We start from the raw sequence: 23919 nt of genomic DNA, 5'->3' as shown, positions 1-23919 counted from the left end.
TTTGTGTTAGATCCGTCTACGGGTCCCCCTCTTCCCAGGTTGCGGCTCCGCGGCTTCTCTGCCGCTTTAGCCGCCGGACCGCCCGGGGGCTGGTTCTTATCGCCGGCGATTTTTTTTTTTCTTTCCTTCCTCTTTTCTCGTTTTTTTTGCTTTTTGGGCCTGTCCCCCCCTTGTCACGGACGCAGACCCTTAGACAATACCGTGACACTAGGAAAAAGTGAATTTTAATTGCTGCAGCTGTGTAGCTGGAATAATGAGGAGCTTGGGATTGTGACTAACATCGACTAGGTGATAACTAACAAGCAGGATGTCTGTAGTCCACCAGGGAACTGATGACGATTTGTGTAACAGCATGTATTGTAGGAAGGCAGTAACACAGAAACAGAAGGGGCCAAATACGTGATTTAGAGGAAATGTGAGCTGCATATGGATAAAATATTTAACCAGTGTAGACATGTGTATTGATAACCTTATAATAGCGGACAGTAGTCAGTAGAATTCTTGATTTGTATTTGAGGAAGAGCTTGAAGATTTGTGAAGAACAATTATTGTTTGGGTTCTTTGGGTTTAGGCTGTTTGGCAGCTTGTGCTTTTGATCATTAGTATACAGCGTGAGGCTTGCTGCCTTCTGTGTTGCCCTACAATTTACCTGTAGTGCACAGGGAAATCTGTGAGTTAAGTGGACATCAAGTGTATTTGTAGGGCTGAACAAAAGTATGTAAGTTTGGCCTGTGATAAAGATGCATTTAGAGGCAGATTGTTGGGCAGCATCTCATGACTAGTGGAAGAAAACCTTGCTCTGAAGTGAAAATTGTGGTTGAAGATCCCTGATGTGTCTGTAGTGACAAATGATGGGTGCAGTGCTTACAGTCAGTGACAGCCGCTGTTCCACATACCTCCTTAGTCTGACAAATGCTTAAATTTGCAACTGTCTGCTGGTGAAAAATTGCTTGTTGCTTAGATGCTAGTTTGTCTCAGCACCAGGTTCAAAACGGAGCTGAATTCTTTGAGTAAGGGTAAGTAATGCACTTTCTGCTGTTGCAAATACTGAGCTATTCGACATGGATTGATCAGCAGTTAAGACATTGATCCAGTCACTCTTTAGCAGGATTATCCATAAGATAGCAGGAGATAAATGCCACAGCAAGAAGCCTTTTAAATGTACTTCTGGCAACACTGTGTTTAGTTCTCCAGTTACTTGTTTATTAATAAGTGCTTAGCTTATGTTTTTGAGGTTTTTAAGTGCCTAGAAGAAGGTCAGGAGAGAATAGTGCAACTTCTCTTTTTTTTTTTTTTTTTTTTCTGCTTCCTAATTAATGATTGCATACTGGTACTGAGTAGTTATTGTTCTGTGGTAGAAACAATTGTGTGATGATCTCACAGTCCTTACTTGGAGAATTGCCACAGTGAAGAAGAAACAATTTAGTCCATTAACATTGTTAATAGTTTGGAAGGGGAATGTTTTGCTGGAAACGCAAAGCTTTGAATGATGATCCAAGAGGGTAGAAGGCAAGGGAGGAGGACTGAGAAGACAAGCCTGAAAATGTGAGTACTTTTTCAGGGTTCCTGTTTTATTGGAGTTGTGGTCAACTCCTTAGATCTAGAATCTGTGTCCCACTTTGGATTTGGCCTATTTTCTCTATTCTGGGTTTTATTTAGTTCTGAGACATGTTTTGCTGGGTATTAAATATTTTGGAGTTCTAGTTTGAAAATCTGTCTTAGTCTTTCCCTGAGAGCTGACGCTCGGAACATCTCAGACTTGCATGGCTGTCACTTACAGGATTTCCAGATAAATGGGAAGAGCATCACTTGAACATTTCTGGAGGAGAAAGATATGATCATGATTGTTGTATGGTCATTATGTGATCGTGAGAAACTTCCACTTTCAAGTTTCATGAGAAGGGCTTCTCACATTCCTGTTGAAGAGCAAGAGAGAGGAATTTGCAATAAACCTTTCTTTCCCATCACAGTTAGGTTGTTTGTAAGTTTTTGTTTTTTTTGTGATGGTAATGGTGTTTTTATTTGGCGTCGGGTGGGGGGTGTTGGCTGACGTAAACAGAGATGAAGAGTTAAAAATAGAAGTCTTGTCAGGTGTGGAATACATCCCTGGTCTGCCCAAGAACTACTGTAGATCATTATTAAACATGAGATGTTGGAAGACCAATTTAGTCCCATTTCATGGTCTATAATGATAGATATTGAAAAATCAGAAAGAACTCCCTTCTGAAGGTTCATGTTCCTCTATGCAGTTCTAACCATGTGTCTGTTTTGCTTAACATCAGTACAGTTCAGTGAAGTGTATCTGATCCACAGAGTATACACCTTGCTTAACCTTTTCATGGGGTGTTTAGTCACAGTAAACGCTGTCCAGATGGCTTGTTCACGCAGATCCTTAAGCACGGATAAAAACTGAAATATTTTCATATAATTAAACAGAGCTTCTGTGAACTGTATCTCTGCTAAACTTGTATGCACTACAAAAAAGAAGGTTGTTCCAACTTATGTGGATCTTTGTCATGGTACTTTGAATAGTATGTTTTCTGCTTGGATAGACTGTATGCTATAAAAACTAAAAATAAAATGTGCTGTAGTATTTGGGGGGGGGGGAGGTTGAAGGCAAGCATGACAGGCAGAGAATGTCAGTTCATTCAAATGTGTTTATGGTAATTTTGCTTTGAAATGAAAATATATCAATTTGGGAATAACTATGTACAAGATTGTTCTGTAATTTCCATATAAAAAAAATCTGAAGGCAACTCCTGCTAGACTTTAACCCCAGAAATGCTTACAACACACAGATGAGGGGGTCTGAATGGTATGGTATATTGTGGCTCTCTGTGAGAGCATAGTTATCCATGAATTTTAGGAATACGTTGTCTGAAATTGTACTTTAGTGTTGACTTTTTTTGCCCGCGTTAACATGAGCAAACAAAGACAAAGAACTAAAAGACACTACTCAGCTGTTACCACCAAGCTGTGTTGAGTGCAGTTTTTGAAGACTGATTTCAAGTTTCTGTGAGGAAGTGTTTTTGCTGTGATTTTACACGTTCCCTTTGGTGGCTGACTTTCCTTTAGTCAGATATGCTGTGATTTTGATAAGGGGATTTTAGAGCTGTCCCAGGCAGTTACTAAATAGTCTCAAACATTCAGAGTAGAGGTGTAGAGAGAACTGGTTGTGTGGAGTAAAGTCCGGCTGCGTAAACCTACAGGTTTGGTGGACTGCCCTGTATACACCTCGTAGAATGGGTTTTCTACCATTTTGCTTGGGAGCTTCATCCAGGAACGAAGAGATTTCCACCTCAAGGTGTGGAAATCTTTCCTTACAGAAATAAAATAACATCTTTAGGAAAGAAAAGAACAAAAACAAAACAAATTGTGGCAAATCAATGATTCAGATATCATGGTAATAATCTCTGCGTAATAGGAATACAGAAAAGATGGTAAACAATCAGACTTCATTCGGTGAGACCTGATACCATATTCTGCAGCAATGGCCAGATTTTTATGTGATCTTACCCACTGGGAGAAGAGTACTTTCTGATAATGTATCTATATAAGTAGTTTAGTTTGGATCTGATTGTAATTGTTTTGATGTTTTTTGAGCATTTTAGCAGAAGATACATTACTGTTTTCACATCCCAGTCTGTGGTGGTTCAAGCTTGGCAAAGAGCTGCAGCGGACAGCAGTCTTGGTGATTTTGATACTTTCATTGTTAGTGAAAAAATGTTACCACTGCTTTTGTTTGTTACCATTTCATATTTTATAGGCTATAGAAATAAGGACTAAGGAAAAGAGAAATTAGAGCTTAGGGGTAGGAAGTAATGCAAAGTATTCTAGATCAACCGATGCACTCTGAAACAAATGAGTTCTTTGCTAGTTCAAGGGTGAAATCTTTAACAGTAAGCTGAGAATGACTGTCAAAGAGAAATTCTAAAATAATATATTTTATAAACATTTCAGATGTGTAGCTGGAAAGGTAGCATTTCATTTCTGAATTGCAAATTTTAATGTTTTAGGGGTTTTTTTTATTTCCATGGTATTTCCTATGAAGAAGCTTCAAAATCCATATACTACAATGGGAAGAAAAGCCTTTTCTATTTGGGATTCATAAATATGACAAAGCTTTGTTTTGTGTGGTGCCTGTTGGTGCATTTATCCTAAGACAAACAATGGGTTATATGTGTTAACCCATTTGTGTTGATGGGTTAAGTCATAAAGTCAAATAACATTGCCATGCAGTCTTCTCTTTCTTTTAGAAGGAAAATAAGAATAGAAGGACTTTCAGATAGTATTTGATGTTGAAGGGGGGAGAAATGGAAAACAAAACTTCTTAAGAACTGATTTTTTTCAGGAAGGCACTGTTGGGAGCAATGATTATGGAGCCTGATGGACAAAACAGCCACCCAGAGCTTAAGATGGAGTGGGCTCAAGTGACTATATTTTACCGTAAAAGTTTGTTGGTATTTTTTCTGCTTTATGGAGAAATGTGCTTGGTGGTACGCCAGATTATCTGCAATTGAGAGCTTGGATATCGTGTTGTAAAGGGAAGAGACAGCACAGACAAAACATTTCTTACGACTTTTCTTCAAGTCTTACAGTCTTAAAGCAGCTTGCAATGTCCCTAGTTGGTCTTGTTCAAAAACTGCTTTTTGTCCTTCCCCAGAAGCACCAATAAGTACCAGTAAGTGCTTGGCATCCATATCAAGGCATCTCTTATTAGACTAAACAAAATAAATCTACTAAATAGAAGCATCACAGAATACTCTATGCCCAGCTGCATCTGTAAGTAGAGTCGATACCGACATATTGTAACTTAATGTTTTAGCTCTGAAATCATATCACACAAAAGGCATGCTATCTTCTTTTCTGAGATTGTTTTCCATGCTAGTAATCAAAAAGGAAAATCTCAGTGTGGGAGCTGAAAAGATTGTTGTAGTGAAAGTGCCTGAAAAACACACGACAGTTAGCACGCAGTCATCTTGCCCAGGTCTGGGAAGAAAGTCTTAGTAGACTGTAAACTATTGACTCCGGCAGTCTGATTTGTTATCTTGGCAGATAAAGAGTCCTGTTCTAATATGACAGATTAGATTGGAAAATCCATTTAGCTAAGTGTGTGCAAACTCTTGTGTTGCTTATGCAAGAGTGACTTGTGGGTGTCTCTGGGAAGGAAGATAGAATATGCTTTACATACGTTATCTTTTGCACCACCATTGCCCACTCCCAGATAGAAAAGGCAGATGGAGCTGCAGTTTCATGACACTTCCTGTTACACTAGTTTAACTACAAGCAAAGCTGTCCACTTGTGTAATAGTAATACTAGTTTAAAAACTGAAATGTTAGTAGATATCTTAATTTTCGGATTGACTTAACAGTACAGTCAAACTTTTATACTTTCTCATCCCTTCTAGGTCTCTAAAAGCACTGCTCCATTTATAAGATTGGAGTTCATAGTACCAGTCATTCTATTTAGCTACACAGCTGGTGGGGTTTAGGTTATTGAAAAATTTATAGTTCAACAGAAGCAGGGAGAGCAACATTTTTGTGGCTTTATTGTGAATAGAGATTGCATAGCAAAGGTCGTAAAGCACTTCAATAATTTAACAGACAAGACAATAATGTGATTCTGTAGCTCACTGTATGTGAAGTTGTCCTTAAAATCTTAATATCACAGCACCAGCCCTTGTGTGCTTAACCACAGGGTTTTTCAGGATGCAGGAGTTAACAGAGCGCTCATGTTTGTTGAATGCATGCTGATACTGATGTTTCTGCATCATCCATAGTAGCCTGAGTTTTCATAGGAATTTGATACTATTATTGCTTCAGTATTAAAAGACCTGCTGGGCTCAGGTAAAATGGTAGTCCCAGAGGTGCCTGGCTTCACTCCTCATAGTCGACACCAGACTCTGCTTTGTTCTTCAACTCACTTTCATTGTTGTTAGTAAATTGTTATTATTTTTTGTATACCTCATGAAGATCTATTTATCATGTCGGATTTCAGTTACACTTTGTATTTTCTTTTTTTGAAAAGATGACTTCTTTTTTTTCTACTTAATTGAATTAAAAAGTTATTATTAGACTTTCCCTTTTCAGAACTGGAAAATGCCCACAAAGGTTTTGCTCACACTTTCCGAATATAAGTTTACTTCTAGATTGAAAACAAACATGGAAAAATTTAGAATGTTAGATGAATAATTTGTGTAGTTGTGAGCATATGGAAACAATGTAAAATGAAAAAAACCCTACAATCTTGGAAATCATAGTCGTCTGGTTCTTATAATGTTTAAGCCAGTCATTTCCCAATTTTTATTTTAAGTCAAGCTCAATTAAAAAGTAGTAGTTCTATGATGAGGTGCATTATAATTCACAGTGATATCACTATGAGCAGGCAATTCTTTTGTGTTTCCAGTGGGAGCAAGTGGATTGTGCTTGGAGCATAGATGTTATCCCAGCAATCACAAACTGTCCTGACAATGTTATGTCTAGCTCTCATTTTTGCATCGTTAGTCCTTAAGGACTCTCTAAATGAAGCTGCAGAGATGAGATCTGCATGACTTAAGAAGCTTGGGAACTCAGTAAAATTAGTGCTCCAAAAATTTATCTCCAAAAATAAAAGATTTCTCTCCAAAAATACAGGAAGTCATCAGCATCTGTTGGTGCAGGTAAAGTGAGAAGAATGGCATTAAATTCCACACCTGCTTTTTATACTCAAATCTTTTTTGTGGGCGAAGATGAAATGCACTTATATCTAAAGCCAAGAAGCTCTTGTTGATTTAAACAAAATCTTTGCAATCTAATCCAGGAATCATTATTTGTCCAGATTGAGTAATAACAAGAAAATAAATACTTAATAGAGTTGAAATGATTGAACACACACTGTGCCTACCTTTTTTTCCTTCTTTAGTGTCCACCCTTTCCATGCTTCTCTGGATCCTGAGGCTGGTGGTTTCATTCTGATGGTGGGGATGGAGACGTTTCAACAAGTTGTCAGCATCTGTAATCTTTCACCAGGAGAAATATGATGTTCATGATGGTGGATTCTTTTTCTTCACTCTAGCATCCACTTGGAGTCATTTTCTATGTTTGCTAAGCTTGGCTCTTTCTTCACTGGTGTGCAGTAACACATACAAATTTAGTACGTGTGGTACCTTTCACACATTAGATACTATTTCACTGTTCTATTTATTACCACAAAAACAGTTATGACCATACCCAAGTCGGCTTTTCTTTAGAGGGCCACGGATGAGTTTTCTTATAGCTGCAGTGCCCCCAGTACTGAGTCTGTACCTCATCTCTTCTTATCCCACTTTTGTCCTCCTCTCTGCTGCATACTGTGTCTCTGCTTCTGAAGAATCTGTTAACATACCAGGCCTGTATTTTTCTACACTGCATAGTAGTTTCAGAATTGTAAAATCATGATGGTACCATGCAAAGATAAACAGAAGTAAAACCAGTCAGTCGCAGTCATCTGGGCAATTAGATAAAGTGTTCTGAGAGCTACACTGAGTTAAAACAAAGTTGCAGCTGGGTCAAGAACAGTTCAGACAAAGCAAGCCTGAGAAACCCACATCCTCAGGCCTTGCAACCCCCCACAAAGCTCATGGATAATTGCTAGCACTGGCAGTGCACTGTCGCCAGGCTACAGGATGACAGCACTGCAAGTGCCAGGGATGAGCTCTGGTAACGCACAAGCTGTCACGTTACTGGTGAGTGTAAAGTGTGGAGGTCAGGGTGTGATCAGAACACTCCTACAGTGTTTGTCTCCTGAGTCTGGGAATACAAACCTGGAGGCACCTCACAAATCCCAGCCCTGCTCATTATGTTGTTTTTCTCAGTCTCTGTCACTGCCTACTCTCAGAGGGGACTGCAGGTTTGATTAACCTTTTGCTCCCAGCCGGTCTTTGTACTCATCTATTGGTCCTGCTCTTCTGCCAGAGAGTACTGCCTCTCCAGTCTCGTATCCTGTTGCTGAAAGCACTTTTGATTAGATGGAGGACTGTGAACTAGTGTAGCTGAAATGCAGGTAACAGTGCTCATCTATGCCAGAAGAGCAAGGTAGGGGACTGTGGGCTGAAGCGTCATCCCTGCTGCCTTGCCTTGGAGAGCTGACTGCTGTGGTTGGAAGCATGCTTATGGATTTCTGAGAAGGTGTGGTGGGAGGAGAAAAGTAATTCTGAGGCACCTAGAGTGAGCATGAGAAGCTGGCATCACTGTTGCTAGCCTTCAGCATAAAAAGTGTCGTACATCAGTCGTGAGTGTGACTTATTCATGAACTTAAAGAGAAGTAAATAATTTGGGATGCATCCTTTACATTTCTGGGCTTCTTTGCATCTGTGAGAAGCTTGTCCCAGAAGAAGTGAGATTCTGAAAAACTTGGCCTGTAGTAACATGTCAGCTTTGTAAGGCATGTTAGTGCTTGGAGAATTGACAAAACTATGACATTTAAGCTCATATTTTCAAGTACTGAATGTTGCAAGAATATTTGCCCTTTGTCCTCACATAACGTTTGTATCTTTCTGTGGCCGTTGCTAGCATCCCTGCTGCAGCTGTTATTTTTCTTTTTAAAGTAAACTTATGTTTACCGCCCTCTATATCACACCAGTTCTGAAGACTGATCAGTAGCAGCTGCTGAAAACATTCCAGTCTATGGAAGTTACAGTTATTTGAAAATTGTTTTAAAAAAAACTGGACCCCAGAAATGTGAAATCCATGGCCATAGCATATAGGAGGCTTAGTTTTTCTCTAAATTTTGGTCTGAAATGATTGTTACGTTAGGTCTGTTAGTGGATGGGAGTGAAAGAGAAGAATGTTACGACAGAGCAAAAAAGAAGTTGCACAGCACATACTGCAGCTACACAAGTATTTGCTATCCTCTCTTGTTGAACAGACTGCTTTAGTCTGTACCACGCTGGAGTGAGAAGACGTGAATCTTCTAAGCAAGTAAACTTATTTGTAATAAGTTTTATTTGTTCACAGGCGTTTGGATGTTCGTTGATTTTACACATTAAAATTATCTGAGCAGTAGTAGTAGTCTTTTCAAACTTTGTCTTTTCTCTCTTAGGAGTAGCATCATAATGTCTACTGCAAGACATTTATTTTCTATAATAGCTCATCACACTTCAACGGAGGGTGTAGTATTTAAGTAAGGCTGACATTCAAAGCCAGAAAGCCTCCTAGAAATTTTCACAACTGGAGGACAATAGCTGAAGTATGATATATTCTAGTAGAAAGCTGCTGATCTTACATTGGAAAGTTATTTACAATCAAATCCATAGAAATATTTTAGCGATATTTGGTCTGATTTTTTATAAGGTTACTTCAAGGACACATGAGCCACTTATGGTCTGTTTTTTTGTAGGTCACATTCTTTAGTCCAGTTTGTGTTCCTTATTTAGGCCTCTTTAGTTCATCAGTCAAATATGGCAGGTTTCAGTATATTTCAAATATTTTTCCAGTATGTTTTAAAAATTGCCTACGTCTGTCAGTACACGTAGTCGTTTCCACACAGTTGTTTTTCAGTAGTTCTGCTAGAAGTTAAGAATCCATTTAGTAAACAGTGGTCGGGTTCTGGTGGCAGCAGTTCAGTTCATGCTTGACATGGACATGGATTTTTGCAAATGCGAAGGAGAATATCTTCTCTTAAAACCGGTGTGCAGCTTCTTCTGTGTTAAAAGAATATAGGCAAATAAGTTGGTCAGCAAATTTAAATATGTTCCTGATTTCTACGAAAAATTTCACTGGGCCTTGCTTACATCTTCCTATTTCTTCTTTGTTACCTTACTAACTTCTAGAGCTTCTGTTTACTGCTGACAACTCCTACCAACAAAATGAAACTGTTGTTGTTGAAGCATAGAAACGTTTGTTTCTTGGAAATTTCAGTTTTAACCTGTTGGGGTTTTTGAAAATCATCGGTGGTGCCCTTGCCCGTGACCTGGAGTGGGCAGGTTTTGACATTCTGTGACCTCTGAAAAGTTGCTTCTCAGTTTGATAGAAAATGAAACTGCGGCTTCCTTTTGTGAAAGAGAGATGTCTGCAGCTGTTCCTTGCCTACATAGCGGAAAAGTGTGGACAAATTACTCTGCCTCAGACCGTGTCACTTCCTTTCGGTCTTCCTCTTCTCATTACTCTTGATAAGAATGTGGCTTGTGAAGGACAGGGGGGATGTGTGTGTGGAGTAATAGGGTCATACATCTGCATCATCTCACCCAGAGCTCGCCTGCTGTTTTGGGCACTGCAGATGGGGGATAACATGGTCCCCTTTAGATGCCCCTGAGTCTCCTCCTGCTCCTTCCCCAGCGCCTGTGCTCCTGGATCTTTTTTGAATATGTAACAGCTGCATCTTGCTCAAGGCCAGCTTAGAAATAGGTTCATTTTTTTTTTTCTGGCAGTGTCTGGCAGCATAGCTGACAGGTGACGAGCTCTGTCTTTTGCTCCATGTAATCCCAAGTCCTACCACTTGCTGAGAAACAGCTCAGCTTTCCACCGTTCTTCAGCGCTGTCCTTCCTTTTGGCTGCCATCTCCTCAGCTCACATCTGCCTTTATCTGGCTGGTGGAGAAACCTGCAGTTTCTCTCAGAGAGTACCTCTGCTTGCTTTAGTCAATAGTCCACTTCTTAGGCTAATACAGGATATACCAGGAGCTTCTGGTTCTTTTCTGGAGACCTGAAAGGGTGTAGCTCAGCCAGAGGTCAGAGGAGTACAATAGGGTCTGCTGTATTGTCACTTCTGGCTTGCTTCTCGTGTGTTGTTGTTTTTGTTTGGTTTTTTTTTTTTTCATGGAAAGGAAAACGACTGGGAGTACTGCTGTGTCCATTTCATGTTATTTAATCCCACACCAGCCCCATACTGTGCTTGGATTTCTCCTCAGCGTAGCTTTCCTTCGCTCTGCAGAGCAGAAACTGAGGCAGACATTCTGACTGCCTTATCCGTGGTTTCTCCTCACAATTTAGATGAGAAGGCAAACCAAATCTTGGGGTCTTTGGCCCAACTCCTAGGAATCTGGACAGGATTTGCTGGATGAATTTGAGGTCTCTGGCGTGCCAGTAAATTAGAGGTCTCTGCATGCTGTCTTAATAGATTTTCAAGGAAAGTATGTTGAAAAATTGGCAGGACACCAAAGCAGCCATTGCACACACGCCCCTTCCTCTGTTATGTCTTAGAGGGTCATCTCACTGCTAGCCCACAGGGTAGTGAAAAAGGATTCCTATCACTGTGACAGCTGTCCCAGCGAGGCGTTGAAGTGAGAACTGTGGTGGGAAGTGCAGACTATTGTTGGAGCATGTGGAGCTGGATGGTTCTGTGTTCAAGCTGCCAGCATCCCACCACTTGGAAGAAGGAGTTGTTTACATGACTGCAGAAACAAATCCAGGGAAGAGCCTTGCAGTCAGCATCTTGGCCTCTCCCGCACTGATTTGGGAAGGTTGGGGTAAACAAACAAATAATTTCATTCTTGAGGAAAAATAAATGAAGGCAGCATGAAGGAAACAGATATCTGGAAGCAAACAATAATTATTCCATTAGAAAAGACATACAAAATCGTTGCCATTAGTCTTTGTCTAGGCATGCACAATATAAGAAAAAAAGATGTATCAGAAATACACGCACAAACCACAGTTTAGAAGTACAAAACAAATGTTGATGGAGAATTGTTCATCAACAGATTTGTGTTAGTCACATTGGTCTCCGGTTTTGCTATGTTGCATCAGTCCTGGTAATAACCTTTGTGGAACGCAACTCACACACGAGCGTTTATTTTAAATTTTCTAAATGCATGATGCTGTGTCGTTCCCGAGTCAATTAATTATGCCTTATTGAAAACACGTATGTTAGAGAAATAATTCATAGATTTCTGGCTTGCCCTCTGCTGCTACTATGTATTTTTAATTTGTGTAAATGCTTCAAACAGTGAGTGTAGGAATCACAGCATATCAGAGGAATGCTACATAAAAATTAAGAGTGCTTGGGAGATTTTCCTGTGTGCCTGTGACCCTGTGGGTGGGGCATTTTTGTCCATCTGGGAAAAAGTAGCGTCAGGAGAGTAAACTGACATTTAGTCTGTGACCCCAAAGCACAGTCCTGTTGCACAGCTGAAGCTCAATGTAACACAGTGGTTACAGTGGTCAGAGCAGAATGTTAGATCTGATCACACACGTAGAGAACAACTCTAACAGTAGTTCATCTTGTGATTCCCTTGTTGTTTCAACCAGAATAAACTGGTTTTAAGTAGTGCTACATCAGTCTGTGAAGGGGTTAAGTATTATAGCTAAATGGTTCAGACACATCCCTTGACTTTTTGTTTCAAGCAAAGTTTGATTAAAACTTCTGATGGCACGTGCAGCTTCAGTGCTTTTATTCCTCTGTGTTTTCTGTCCCACAGTTTCTCATTGCCTGTATGATGGGGGATATTTCACTGGCACCCATCATAGAATCATAGAATGGCCTGGCTTGAAAAGGACCGTAATGATCATCTAGTTTCAACCCCCCTGCTGTGTGCAGGGTTGCCAACTACTAGAGTGTTGGCACACATCATGTCAGAGAAGAGAGCCTTCCATCTGTAATCAACAGCAGGAATGAGTCTTCAGCACATGTTAAGATGCATCTAGTTAACTTCCACTTCTAGTCATAACCTGCTGGGGTTTTGTTGCTTGTTTTTCTGCTATTCTTCCTCTCTCCCTCACCTCTCTTCCACAGCTGGAGGAGCTCAGAGCAGTTATGCTGTTTGTCCTTCCAGTTAGAGCAATGTTGTTTCTGCACCCTGAGCATCATGGTTGTGATGAAAGACAGCTGTAGAAGCAGGAGGCTTTAGGAAGACATCCAAGGGACCATCAAACTCAGAAGTATGTTTCCAGTCTGAACTCCCCAACAGCAACTATGTTGTTTCCTATTCTCTTGGGTCTCTGTGGGTAGTGTGAGAACCCCAGGTGATGTGGAAAGAAGTCTTCCCATGCTCAGGAAACTTTACCGTAATGTATCTTGTATATTTCTTGTGAAGAGCGTAAAAATTAATTTAGAGAAAAGATTGTCTGCAAGCTGCTACAACTTGCGTTGGCAGAACAGTGGAGGAGGCCAAGAGGGCTGGACTTCAGGCTGCTCTGTAGCAAGGCTCACCATTTTTGTGGCACTGTACTGTGCTCACCATGATAAAAACTCTTCTGCAAAACAAAACAGAGCTGAGCTTTTTCTTTTTTAGTTAGCAAACCTGTATGTTACGCTTAATGCTCGATTTCACATGTGGGTGTGCATAATTTTGTGCTCACAGAAGGGAGTACTGAAGAAATAGAAGCGTTGTGATCATGAGGGAAATTAAAACACTATCTCATTAAGCTAAGAAGAATGCTGATTGTATTTCAGTTGTGAATATAGACAGATAGAACTAAGTGGCCTAAATTGCACTTTTTCTATTAAAAGTATGTAAATATGTTTAAGAGAGAAAATTAGGTTTTAGATTGAGTTTGCTGAAGCTTCTCATGACTTCATGGTGAACCTTCATAGAAGCATTAAGAATAAAGAGTGTGACTTAGCTTTGCGCATAAGTAAGTGTGAGAGGGTGGAAAGGAAAGCAAAGAGAAAGCAAGCTTCTTCCTGCTGCTAAAATGGCGTTTTATCTAAATATCACTGAAAGGTCACCTTTGGGGATTTGCATGCTGCACAGATGCATTCCTTGTAACTTGCAGTAGTTGATTTGCTTTTCTTGCAGAAAACATTTTCCTGCTCTTGCTGAGGTCACCCACTTGATCAGAGTCCTGGGGAGGGCTTCAAGAGGGCAAGAGATGGTTTAGGGCAAACGTTTTGTCTGTTCTTGATGATTAAACTTCTGATCAATGGGAGATGGAAAAATTGAATCATCTGATGAGGGGAACCTAGATTTAAAGGGCAGGCTGAGGGGGAGGACTTCTTTGTAGGGGTGACAGACTAATGCACTTGCTGAGTACATTCTTGTTGGGGAAGTAATTTCAGTGGGAAACAAAGGTCCAGTGGATGCTGGCACCATGTGCTTTCTTTTACCCTCCCAGGTGGAATGTTTACCATGATGTCCAGGGTCATGGAGCTAGCGAAGAGAAGTGAAACTCTGGTGTCAAGCCATGGATCTGCAGTCAGCATTGAAACAGTTCATATTTGGTCACCAGCAGTGACTGGAGTTTTTGTAACTCATGGGAGGCTGCTCCTAGAACAAAAAAATGACACATAATTGATCTTATGGCTGCATCTACATTAGCAGCTTGTTTCAGATTAAGAGTGCATTTCTGAAGTGAATCTTAGTTATCTCTTGCTGCACTTTTGTTCATAACTTGGAGCACATGAACAGTGCTTCTTTTGCCTGAAGCTGCTGGAGAGAGCGTGCTGCACATGCTCCCACCACTGGTGTGTATCCAGTCTATGGAGCCAAATTAACACTGGACTGTGGTGCTAAGTAACACCTTGAAATTGTGTGCCATGTGGATATCAGCTTTTGGCACTAGCTGTTTCATTCCACAGATCCTATCCTTACCAACATAGGTATATCCTATGTATTGCTCCTTGTGAGTTTGGCAGGAAGGAAGAATCTGACTTTAGGTATCAAGCTCATGGCGCTGACTTTTGCTGTGATATATATCAGATTCAGGACATTCAGTGCTGTTAAATGAGACAGAAGAGCAAAGTGCTTGTGAGACAGTAAAAAGTAGCTGTTAATTCGTGTCAGTCTTAGGAGGCTTTTGCTGGAGCTGTTGACCTTGGGTTGATATTCTGCTCTTGAGCTACCTCTGCAACCAGGAATTATAGAATTGATCTAGACTGTCACCCTCAGACCCTGAAGCAGGGTCGGTTAAGGTCCTTGCATCTTCCTTTGAAACAACTGTTGGAAATGTAATTCTGGAAGTTAGCTGGAAGGTTAGTCACCAGCCAGCCTGGCAAATCTTGTTTCACTGCTAGGATTTCCTGAGGTTGGATGTAAAAAAGAAGAAAAAAATACCTGCATGGTAAGTATACTGGAGATGGTGCTGTTACTTGGAAGGAAACAGAGTCATAATTTAGAGTCTGGCATTTCATCCTTCCATTAGTTTGTCCACAATGATACAGTTAATAAGATGTTAAATTTAAACCTGGTCACATTGAAGATTCAAAATATTTATGTTTCAGACTATATTAATTTCCACTTTTTTTCATCACTCACTGTATTGCTAAAACATTTTCAACCAGAGTGCCAGAAACTTTTCAGTAAGATGTTATCTAAGAGTCCAGTTGGCTGGAGGTGCCCTTTCAGTGTTTAAAAAATAAAACAACAGTTTAAGTGCCCTACAGCTAGTTTTTAACTCCGTCTTGGAGATGATGATAATCGGCAAGATCGATCTCCAGGCATTTTTTCAGAGCATTGAATGAGCTGTTAAAGTTTCTCTGTTATATTCTTCATCTAGATGTATAAATAACATTTAGTGTTGAACTCCTCTTTCATTTTCTGTTTTGACATGCCTCTGTACCCTATCAAATGCTATAAACCAAGAGCACTACGACTGTAGAAGAGCACAGTCTCAAAGATTTTGAATGTAGTTGAAGTAGCCATTTTCTCTTGCTTTTTAATGTGTAAGTTTTGAAAATCCCATTTCTTACAGTTGCATGACAAATGAATGTCAAAAAAATAGTTGTTAGGGTGAAAGGAGGCTTCATCTCAGCTGACATGTTTGGTTCCAAGGATATGGTAAGAGATTTTTTTTCAAAAAAGGAGCAGATAAAGCCCCTTGCTAGAACAATTTTAGCAATGAGAATATTAGCTTGTACTTGTGCAAATCAATCATCAAGGGATGATTTTGCTTCCCAGAGATGATCATCACTTATGTTTGGCACCTCTCAAGCAGTCAGTGAGACCAAATGTTTGAAAGTATCCAGCCCACAGTATGTGGGACCTTGCAGCTGAGCAGAGTGGCATTTGCATCCCACCACCAATAGCTAGGACTGAAGGTAGCAGGCCAGAAGTGGCCTGGGTGAAGATCTTTTCTTCTGGTCATGTGCATTTGTGCAAAAGTTAGAGACCAAGTAAATATCCACGTGACAGTAGGGAGGCTTGGTTAAAAGCCTTTTCTGCACGATGGAAATAACAGTTTCTGGTACTGGAGTCAACAACAGCTTTTCGCACTTCCGTTGAAGCTGAAATTGAAAACTGTGCTTGCAGCAAATGCAAAGCAAAACAGCACATGCTGTCAGCATTCCCCATTTGCAGCGTTAGTACGGGCAAAGTCAAAAGCTATGTATAGATGTGTTATGCCATGTTTAAGATGAGATTTGCCTGGACATGATTACTAAATTACATCACCCTTTGGTGGAGTCTTTGAGACTCCTAAGAGTGGTATCTGTCCTAGGAACCATCTCAGGAAACTGTCATCTGTGTTTGTGATACCTTTAATTTGGAAGAAATCTTGCCTCCATTGATTTGTATTAAGAACATGATCATGAAGTTGTAACAATTGAGGTGACTCTAATTCAAGAGCGCCTATTATTTGGATCTGTCAGCCCATACAGTGGCTGGAAGTCATCTATGCTTGGGCTAGCACAACAGTGGGAGGGATTCAGTTTGCCCAGGTGCAGCATCGGACCTAAACAAGTCATCTGAATACTTCTTAAAATGAGAGAGAGAGCTATCTTTGTGGGGTGATTCATCCCACCTACCTTGGAAAATGGTGAATCATTCTCTGGAAGTGCGTATGTGTCATCATTGACTACGCACAGAACCTGGGCAGTGAGGTGAGATCAAATACCTGCCTCCTACACAGATATAAGCTAGGTGAGATAAAACCCTTTCCGTAAGTGCTCTTAAGCAATCTTGGGTTATTGATATGGCTGGCAATGAAATCCAAATCTCAGATTAGACTCCCCCATCTCTTTTGTTGTGGTATGCCATACATGCCAGGTCTTGAAAGACTTACCCTATTAATGTAAATGTACTTGAATTCAATGTTACCACTAGCAAATGCAAATCTTCAGTTAGCCTGCAGTGTATTTTTGTAAGTAACTCGCTTTTTCTGTGTGCTTACTGCTAGCTGTTCATTGAAGCCTCCCTCACATAGTAACTTCACCCAGTGGAAAACCAGCCCTACATCCTGGGTCTTGTGAATTTCTATGTTTTTGACTACTTTACACGATCTGTCTTCACGATGGTAGAAATTTGGAAGTTTACTAGTAGCAAAGCAACTGTAGTAACAAGAGCTGTCTCATTCTCAACATATCACATACACTCGTTTTCCTTAATGGCAGCAAGCTATTCTGTAAGCATTTTAACGTATGTTTCTTATAGCCATTCCACCCACTTACCAAATGCTGACCTGAAGTCTGTCCTTTTCCAGCATAAGCTTTTATTTCTTTGTGTTCCTGCTCTCGCTTGTTATTATTATGATTGCGCTGAGTTAGATTCATCAGAGGATGATGCTCTTCTGTATTTACCAGTTCTGTTGCTCTTAGTTTTCAGTAAACTTTAATGTATGAGCTAGTAATCAGAACTGGAATATTTAGTTAATGGTAATTCTTTGTTGGCAGTGATTTACACTGTATAAAAGACTGATTATTCACACTGATTATTTTGTTTATTTCTAGGAGTGGACTTAATCGATGTTATGGTATGCAAAATCCATCCACACATGAGGAGAAGAGCCCTCTTGTAAGTATGGACAATATAAGCTATTGCTGTTAAGAACGTATCATTAGGTGATTAATAATTTAATTTAAAGGAATAGTTGAGGACTTAGACTTGGAAAAGGATTACACTCAGTAATATTTAGATAGAAATCATTTCAGAAAAGAAAGTGTTTGCCTCTTCTTCTAACTTCTCAAAGCCTGAGCCTTTTTAAGGATGTCATCAAGTGTAGAGAATCTGGCTAAAAGAACAGACTCTTTCACCTAACTGCTGTCTGACCTGTAGCTATGAGAATGTGGTAATTATTCTCTAATAAGGTATTTATAGGATTTGAGGGAAGGGGCTGTTGCATCCTGCCCGAATCTCAGCCAGCATGTTTTATAGCTGTTGTTTCTTTAGGCAAGTTCATTTAATGAACTTACAAGCCATTAAATATTAAATTATATAAAGACCAAATCAAAGAAGGCCTATTGCTGAAAGAAGGAAGAAAAAATAGAAAAATGAAAGGACTTTGAAACTGTCAAGAAGTTCTGATGGAAGTTTTATTTGACCTGTTCTTCGGACATTCAATACTAAACCAGAAATACCAATGGTTCTCTAGCTACTTTACCACTTAAACACTGGAAGAAGAAGAAAAGATAAAAAACTTTTTTACTGGGAGTGATCAAACACTGGAACAACCAGGTTACCCAAAGAGGCTGTGGAATCTCCAGGAACACTGGAGAAAAGCACGAATGCTGCTGTGTGCTACATCAGCAGTCATCCTCTTTTGCTTTTTCTTTATATCACCATCCCAGAATTTCAGCCTTGCTCTGTCCTGGAAGGTTTTATTTATAGTTTTCAATATCCCTCTCTCATGGCAGTAGGGCCTAGAAAAAGTTTGCTGACACTAACAACATTTCCTGCCCTTTTGTTCCATGTTCTGCCAAGGCATTGTCCCTTTGTCCTAATCCCTTGTCCTACCTCTACAGACAAGGGGCCCCATCTGATGAATTTACTTGTACTCCCTGGGGATTATGAAAACCAGGAAACTTCGTTAAGGATGATTTAATAACTTAGACAAAGGAGAAGAGCAGCTGGTCTGTTAACGAGTCTCTCAACCCCCATTCTCTGACAGAGGAGCCTTTCTTACATGTGGTACAGTCTTCAACAATTTCCAGTAAAATGCTCCAGATATATGATTTATACACATTGAGTTACGGAGCATTGGGTCTGCTCTGAGCACTTTATTTGGATGGCTTGAGGCAATTTTATGGCAGTAAGTTTGCTGGTGTTAAAAAGAGCAGTAACAGATAGTAGCCTAAATTCCTGGTGTATGTTTTTGTTCTCTTTATTACTTAGCGTGGTAATGTTAGAGGAATAGCAGTTGGAGACAACCTGCTGCACTCTCCTACTCCATAAAACAAACATCAGTAAAGCCAAGCAGCAAGAAAAGGCTTCTTCATGACAAAATGACAGCAAGAGAACACAGTCCCCGCCATGGTGCAAAATCCCGCACTATGCAACGGGCCTCCACCATTGATGTGACCTCGGACATGCTAGGCCTTTCTCTAGCAGGTACGTACTTTCGTGTCAGCTATTGTTTATTGCCCTTTCAGAATCTACCTTCTACTAACATCACTGGTTTTTTAATTTCCGTTGCTAGAAGATTTAGATGTGACTGGAGTGAATGGAAAAAAGGATTTGTATTGAAAATATAGTCTTAAAATTGTCATTTTCAAAGCAGACAAAGCACTAAAATTGAATAGGAAAGGGAAAAAAAACTAGGTTTTGTATAGTTATCAGTGGAAAATAAGAGATAGGGGGAAAAAACAAAAGAATGTCAAGGTTATCTAGGAAGAGTCTTGGCAACCTCCTAGTTTGACATTGTATAAAATTTTCAAGAGAGTTCAGGAAACTGAAATTTATTTCCCTTCATTTTTTATGTTGAGTAAATTAGCACTGTAATCCCTGGAGACTATTTGATTAGTGAGAGAGGCAGGTATTTTCCAGCTTCTTGTTCACTAATCGCTGAGGAGATGTATCTGATTTAATAATTTGGAGCTAATAGTGGCTCAGACACTAAATAGCATTAATCCTTTTGTTTTCCACTGAGATTTGGTATTTTGTGTTCCCATGTTCCATATAATCTTGTGTGGTTCTGCATATTTTAGTCATTGTCTTAAAATGTTTTGTTGAATTAGATAATCTCAGGTTTTTCAAATCATTTTTAGGAATCAAATATTAGCTAATGAATATATTAAATATTCATGGCTGATTAAATGAAAGATGTTAATATTTTCTATCAAATTTATTTTCTTCCTCTGTAACTGCAACTTCAAGGAGGGGCTCACAACAATGCTTGGCTAATCTTGTGTTAATTTTTCTGGTTTATAGGGAATATTCAGGATCCAGATGAGCCGATTTTAGAGTTCAGTTTAGGTGGGTTTAGTGTTTTTTTATGATTACTTAGAATTATGCTGATTTTGATTATATGTGCTGTTGATTATGTTTGGATTTGTTTATATTTTTAAATTTTTGATTTCGAAGTTCCTTTCATGTAGTGAGGATGGAAACTTTGCTGTGATTCTCATGGAGATACGGTACAGCTTTCTTGCTGCCTATACAGTATCTTTTGATAGATAGCCAGTAGTTTGATTTTGTGATGTTTTTAAAAGTCTGTAGTTAAATCATCTGTCCTATAAAATTTTAAACCTTTACTATGTTAATGTTATTTTTGAATGTACATTCAGTCTTTGTGAAAATACTGTGAAACTGTCCTCCCTCTCAGTATACCAACAGTTTAGGTCTTCAAGCAAACTGAGTATTAGGTAGAAATGCCATTTTAAGACAGTATTTTCTAAAAGTTACCAACTATTACAAGTACCTTCTTTCCTGTGATCTTTGCTGTCAAGTGATAATGTGAGATTCAGCAGTGACCTAATTTCAGGGATGCTTAAACAAGGGCAGGAAACTTGACTCGCCTCACTTAAAGAATAAGTGAGAAATGTTTTCCTCATCAAAATTCTGTCCACATTTTTAACTGCAGCATGATTTTCTTGGCCTAATTGTATTTGGATATTTGGAAGTTTCTACTCTTGCCAATGTGTTTGAAATGAAAATTAAAAAAAATAACACAATTACTCACAACTGAGTTTATGAATAATAATCTTAACTAGAATATCTCAGAACTGAATAAGATATTTTAAATATTTTCAGATAAATCAATGAATACACAGAGCTTCAAAGCTGTTCAGTGTACATTTAAACATTTTTCTTGCAAAAGTAAACTCAAAATTAACTTGCACACTTAGCTGAAGCAGAGCCGAACCAGCTGTATCCAAGTAGACAGAATTTAGCTTTGAATTTCAACGTAGCTGTGTAGTCACTCACTGGAAATTTTGGTAGTTGTTTCCTACTCACTGTAGTCCCTTCCCAGCAGTTATAATCTCAGCGTCATGTTAGAGGAGATAAATTACTGTCCTTTTGCAATTGCAAGCTAGTTCTCAGCGTAGTAGCGTTGCTTGATCAGCATTCAAGGACTCCTTTTGGCTCTCCATGGCAGAATACCATTTGGTAATGGGCTTAATGGAGCATAACTTCAGATAAAATGCAGCCATGCTCATGATATTCCCAGTGGAACATCTCTGCATGTAGACTGTTCTAATGAGCTGTGCCAGAGGGATGGATGGGCAGGTGTTAGAGGAGAACAGCTTTAAATTACAGTTGTACAGCTTTGAGTGAGAGTGATCTGACTGTATGTTTACTGTTTGCTTGCGCTAAGGTGAGTGATGTCTGCCTTTATAGTGTATTGGTAGACTGAATACTAGGCCCTTTGTGGCTTTATTGCTCAGGATATATTACATGCTTTAAAAAAATGTAAAGTCTTACAGCAGTGTGGAAAAGACTGTGAATCTAAATGTGTTTCTCCATTATGTACTTAAAGCTTGCAGTGAGCTGCTAACGCCATCACTAGATCGAAAACCAAATAGTTTTGTAGCGGTGAGTGTAACTACACCTCCTCAGGCATTCTGGACGAAGCATGCACAGACAGAAATTATTGAGGTAAGTGGTGAGGTATTAAATTTAAATTTGAAGCTAACACAGGAAGCATTTCCTCCTAACAAATACCACCTTGCGTTATTTTCTGCCTTTTTTGTTTATGGTTACAGGGAACAAGTAATCCTATCTTCCTAAGCAGCATTGCCTTTTTCCAAGACTCTCTTATCAATCAAATGACACAAATCAAACTCTCCGTGTACGATGTCAAAGACAGATCTCAGGGAACAGTAAGTATTCTTCATTCTGTTGCCTCCCCAGTCGGTGTGGAACAAGCAAATGAGAAGCAATGAGATAAAACTAGCGAGTTTTGTGGCAGAAAGAAAGAGGTAGTAGCACTGATCCTAGAGCAAATAAGATGGGTAGGGGAAGAGGAATGAATACCACAAGATGGACTTAGAAGAGTGGGGAATGTTGCCATGAGGACTGCTCCAAAAGTAAGGCATCCTATTTTATTATGTTGGCCCACAAAGCCAGAGGTGGATGTTGGTGGTATGGCAGTAGAGGTTGAACTTTGCCAGCAATATTCCTTTACGTTTTGTTGCTGTGCAACAGATGGCAGCAGAGGGGCAGTCAGACACAACGGCGTCTGATGTTGAAGTTTGTATGGAGCAAAGGTATGTCATTGAATTCCTCCATGTGGAAAAAATTGCACCCATTGATGTTTGACACTTGGTGAGTGCTGATGGGGACCAAACAGTGGCTGTGAGCACAGTGAGGCAGCAGGTGGTGCGTTTCAGCAGTGGCGATGGTGACAGTGGATCGCCTCTGCTGGTGTGGGTTTTTATGAGCACAGCATGCAGTCTCTTGTTCATTGCTGGTGAAAATGCATAGCTAATGGTGGTGACTGTGTTGGAAAAGAGTGCTTTGTAGCTGAGAATTTGCTCTACCAAATAGCGTTATTGTGCTCTTTGTATCTGTTGAAGTTTCCGTGGAAATAAATAAGAGGCATCACTTTCAGAGCAACCTATGTGATTTTCTCAAATAAGGTTTTTCTGCAGCAAGGTTGCCCTTATCTTAATCATAGTCATTTTCTTCTGGAAGATGGCAAGGCAGATAACAGGAGCAAAAAAAGTTTCAGGGAAATAATGTCTTTGCATTGCCGTTAGCAATTCCCCTGCCCTTATCTCTTAGTCGTTTTGTTCAGAGGTAAGATTTGCTGCCTTATAGAAAAAAAATACCTAAGTGCCAACTCTCCCTTGAAACTGCTTGGGTCTGTGGGCAGTTCGGGTCATTTTTGCTCAGGCAGTTAACCAGACAGAATACTAATTCAGGTCCAATGTGCTTGCTTTCTCATGGTCCCTCAGAAGCAGCAGGGCTGTCCTCTGTATTGTGCTTCATGGGGAGGATCTGAAGAAAAATGAATATCTCCTGAAGAGGCATGTTCTTTGCAAGGAGCTAAGTTTGGGTCAGGGAGGGGCTATGAAGTGCTGACCTAGTCAATCTGAGTTCCATTGAGTCATTGCTTTCAGTGTTCCTGTATCACAGTGCCTAAACTTGTATGTATTGAGGTGCTTTCTCTTAAATCTTAGGGGGGGAAAAGGACTTATTGTCCACAAGCAGAAAAAATGATTTCCTATAAACTACTAAACTTTTTATATTTCAAAGGTTTTTAACTAGTTATGTATGGACATTATTAAATTAGATTTTTGTCTTCATACTTTCATGGAATAACAGAATGGTTTGGGTTGGAAGGAACCTCCAAGTCCACCCAGCCCCACCCCCTGACATGGGCAGGGCTGCCCCCACCAGCTCAGGCTGCCAAGGGCCCCATCCAACCTGGCCTTGAGCACCTCCAGGGATGGGGCACCACAGCTTCTCTGGGCAGCCTGTGCCAGCACCTCACCACCCACCGGGTGAAATATTTCCTCCTAATATCTAATCTAAATCTCCCCTTTTTCAGTTTAAAACCATTTCCCCTTGCCCTGTCACTCATGTAAAAAGTCAGTCTCCCTTCTGTTTTTAAGCTGCATTTAAGTATTGGAAGGCTGCAGTAAGGTTTCCCCAGAGCCTTCTCTTCTCCTGGCTGAACAAGCCCAGCTCCCTTAGCTGCTCTTCACAGGAGAGGTATTCCATCCCTCTGATCACCTTTGTGGCCCCTCTCCAACAGCTTCACATCCTTCTTGTGCTGGAGGCATCAGCACAGGACTCAGTTCTCCAGATGGGGCCTCACAAGGGCAGAATAGAGGGGGACAGTCCCCTCCTTCTCCCTGCTAGCCACCCCTCTGTTGATGCAGCCCAGGATACAGTTGGCCTTCTGAAGTGGAAGCGCACACTGCTGGCCC

At 40.1% G+C, this 23919-nt stretch overlaps 1 protein-coding gene across 27 annotated transcripts in view; it reads left to right on the top strand.

Moving 5' to 3' along the window:
* The window catches only part of INPP4A (inositol polyphosphate-4-phosphatase type I A), a 119997-nt gene that overhangs the window by 53848 nt on the left and 42230 nt on the right, over window positions 1-23919 (top strand). For all 27 annotated transcript variants that reach the window (XM_021412738.1, XM_021412752.1, XM_021412801.1 and 24 more), the window contains 5 exons: window positions 17557-17620; window positions 18938-19153; window positions 19973-20017; window positions 21522-21640; window positions 21748-21864. In XM_021412738.1, coding sequence (XP_021268413.1) covers window positions 19048-19153; window positions 19973-20017; window positions 21522-21640; window positions 21748-21864 — 387 coding nt within the window. In that variant the 5' untranslated portion in view covers window positions 17557-17620; window positions 18938-19047. The remainder of the gene's footprint in view (window positions 1-17556; window positions 17621-18937; window positions 19154-19972; window positions 20018-21521; window positions 21641-21747; window positions 21865-23919) is intronic.

The sequence above is a fragment of the Numida meleagris genome, chromosome 1 (assembly GCF_002078875.1).
Source record: "Numida meleagris isolate 19003 breed g44 Domestic line chromosome 1, NumMel1.0, whole genome shotgun sequence".
Taxonomy (NCBI): Eukaryota; Metazoa; Chordata; class Aves; order Galliformes; family Numididae; genus Numida; species Numida meleagris.
This window is presented reverse-complemented; position numbering and strand designations above follow the sequence as displayed.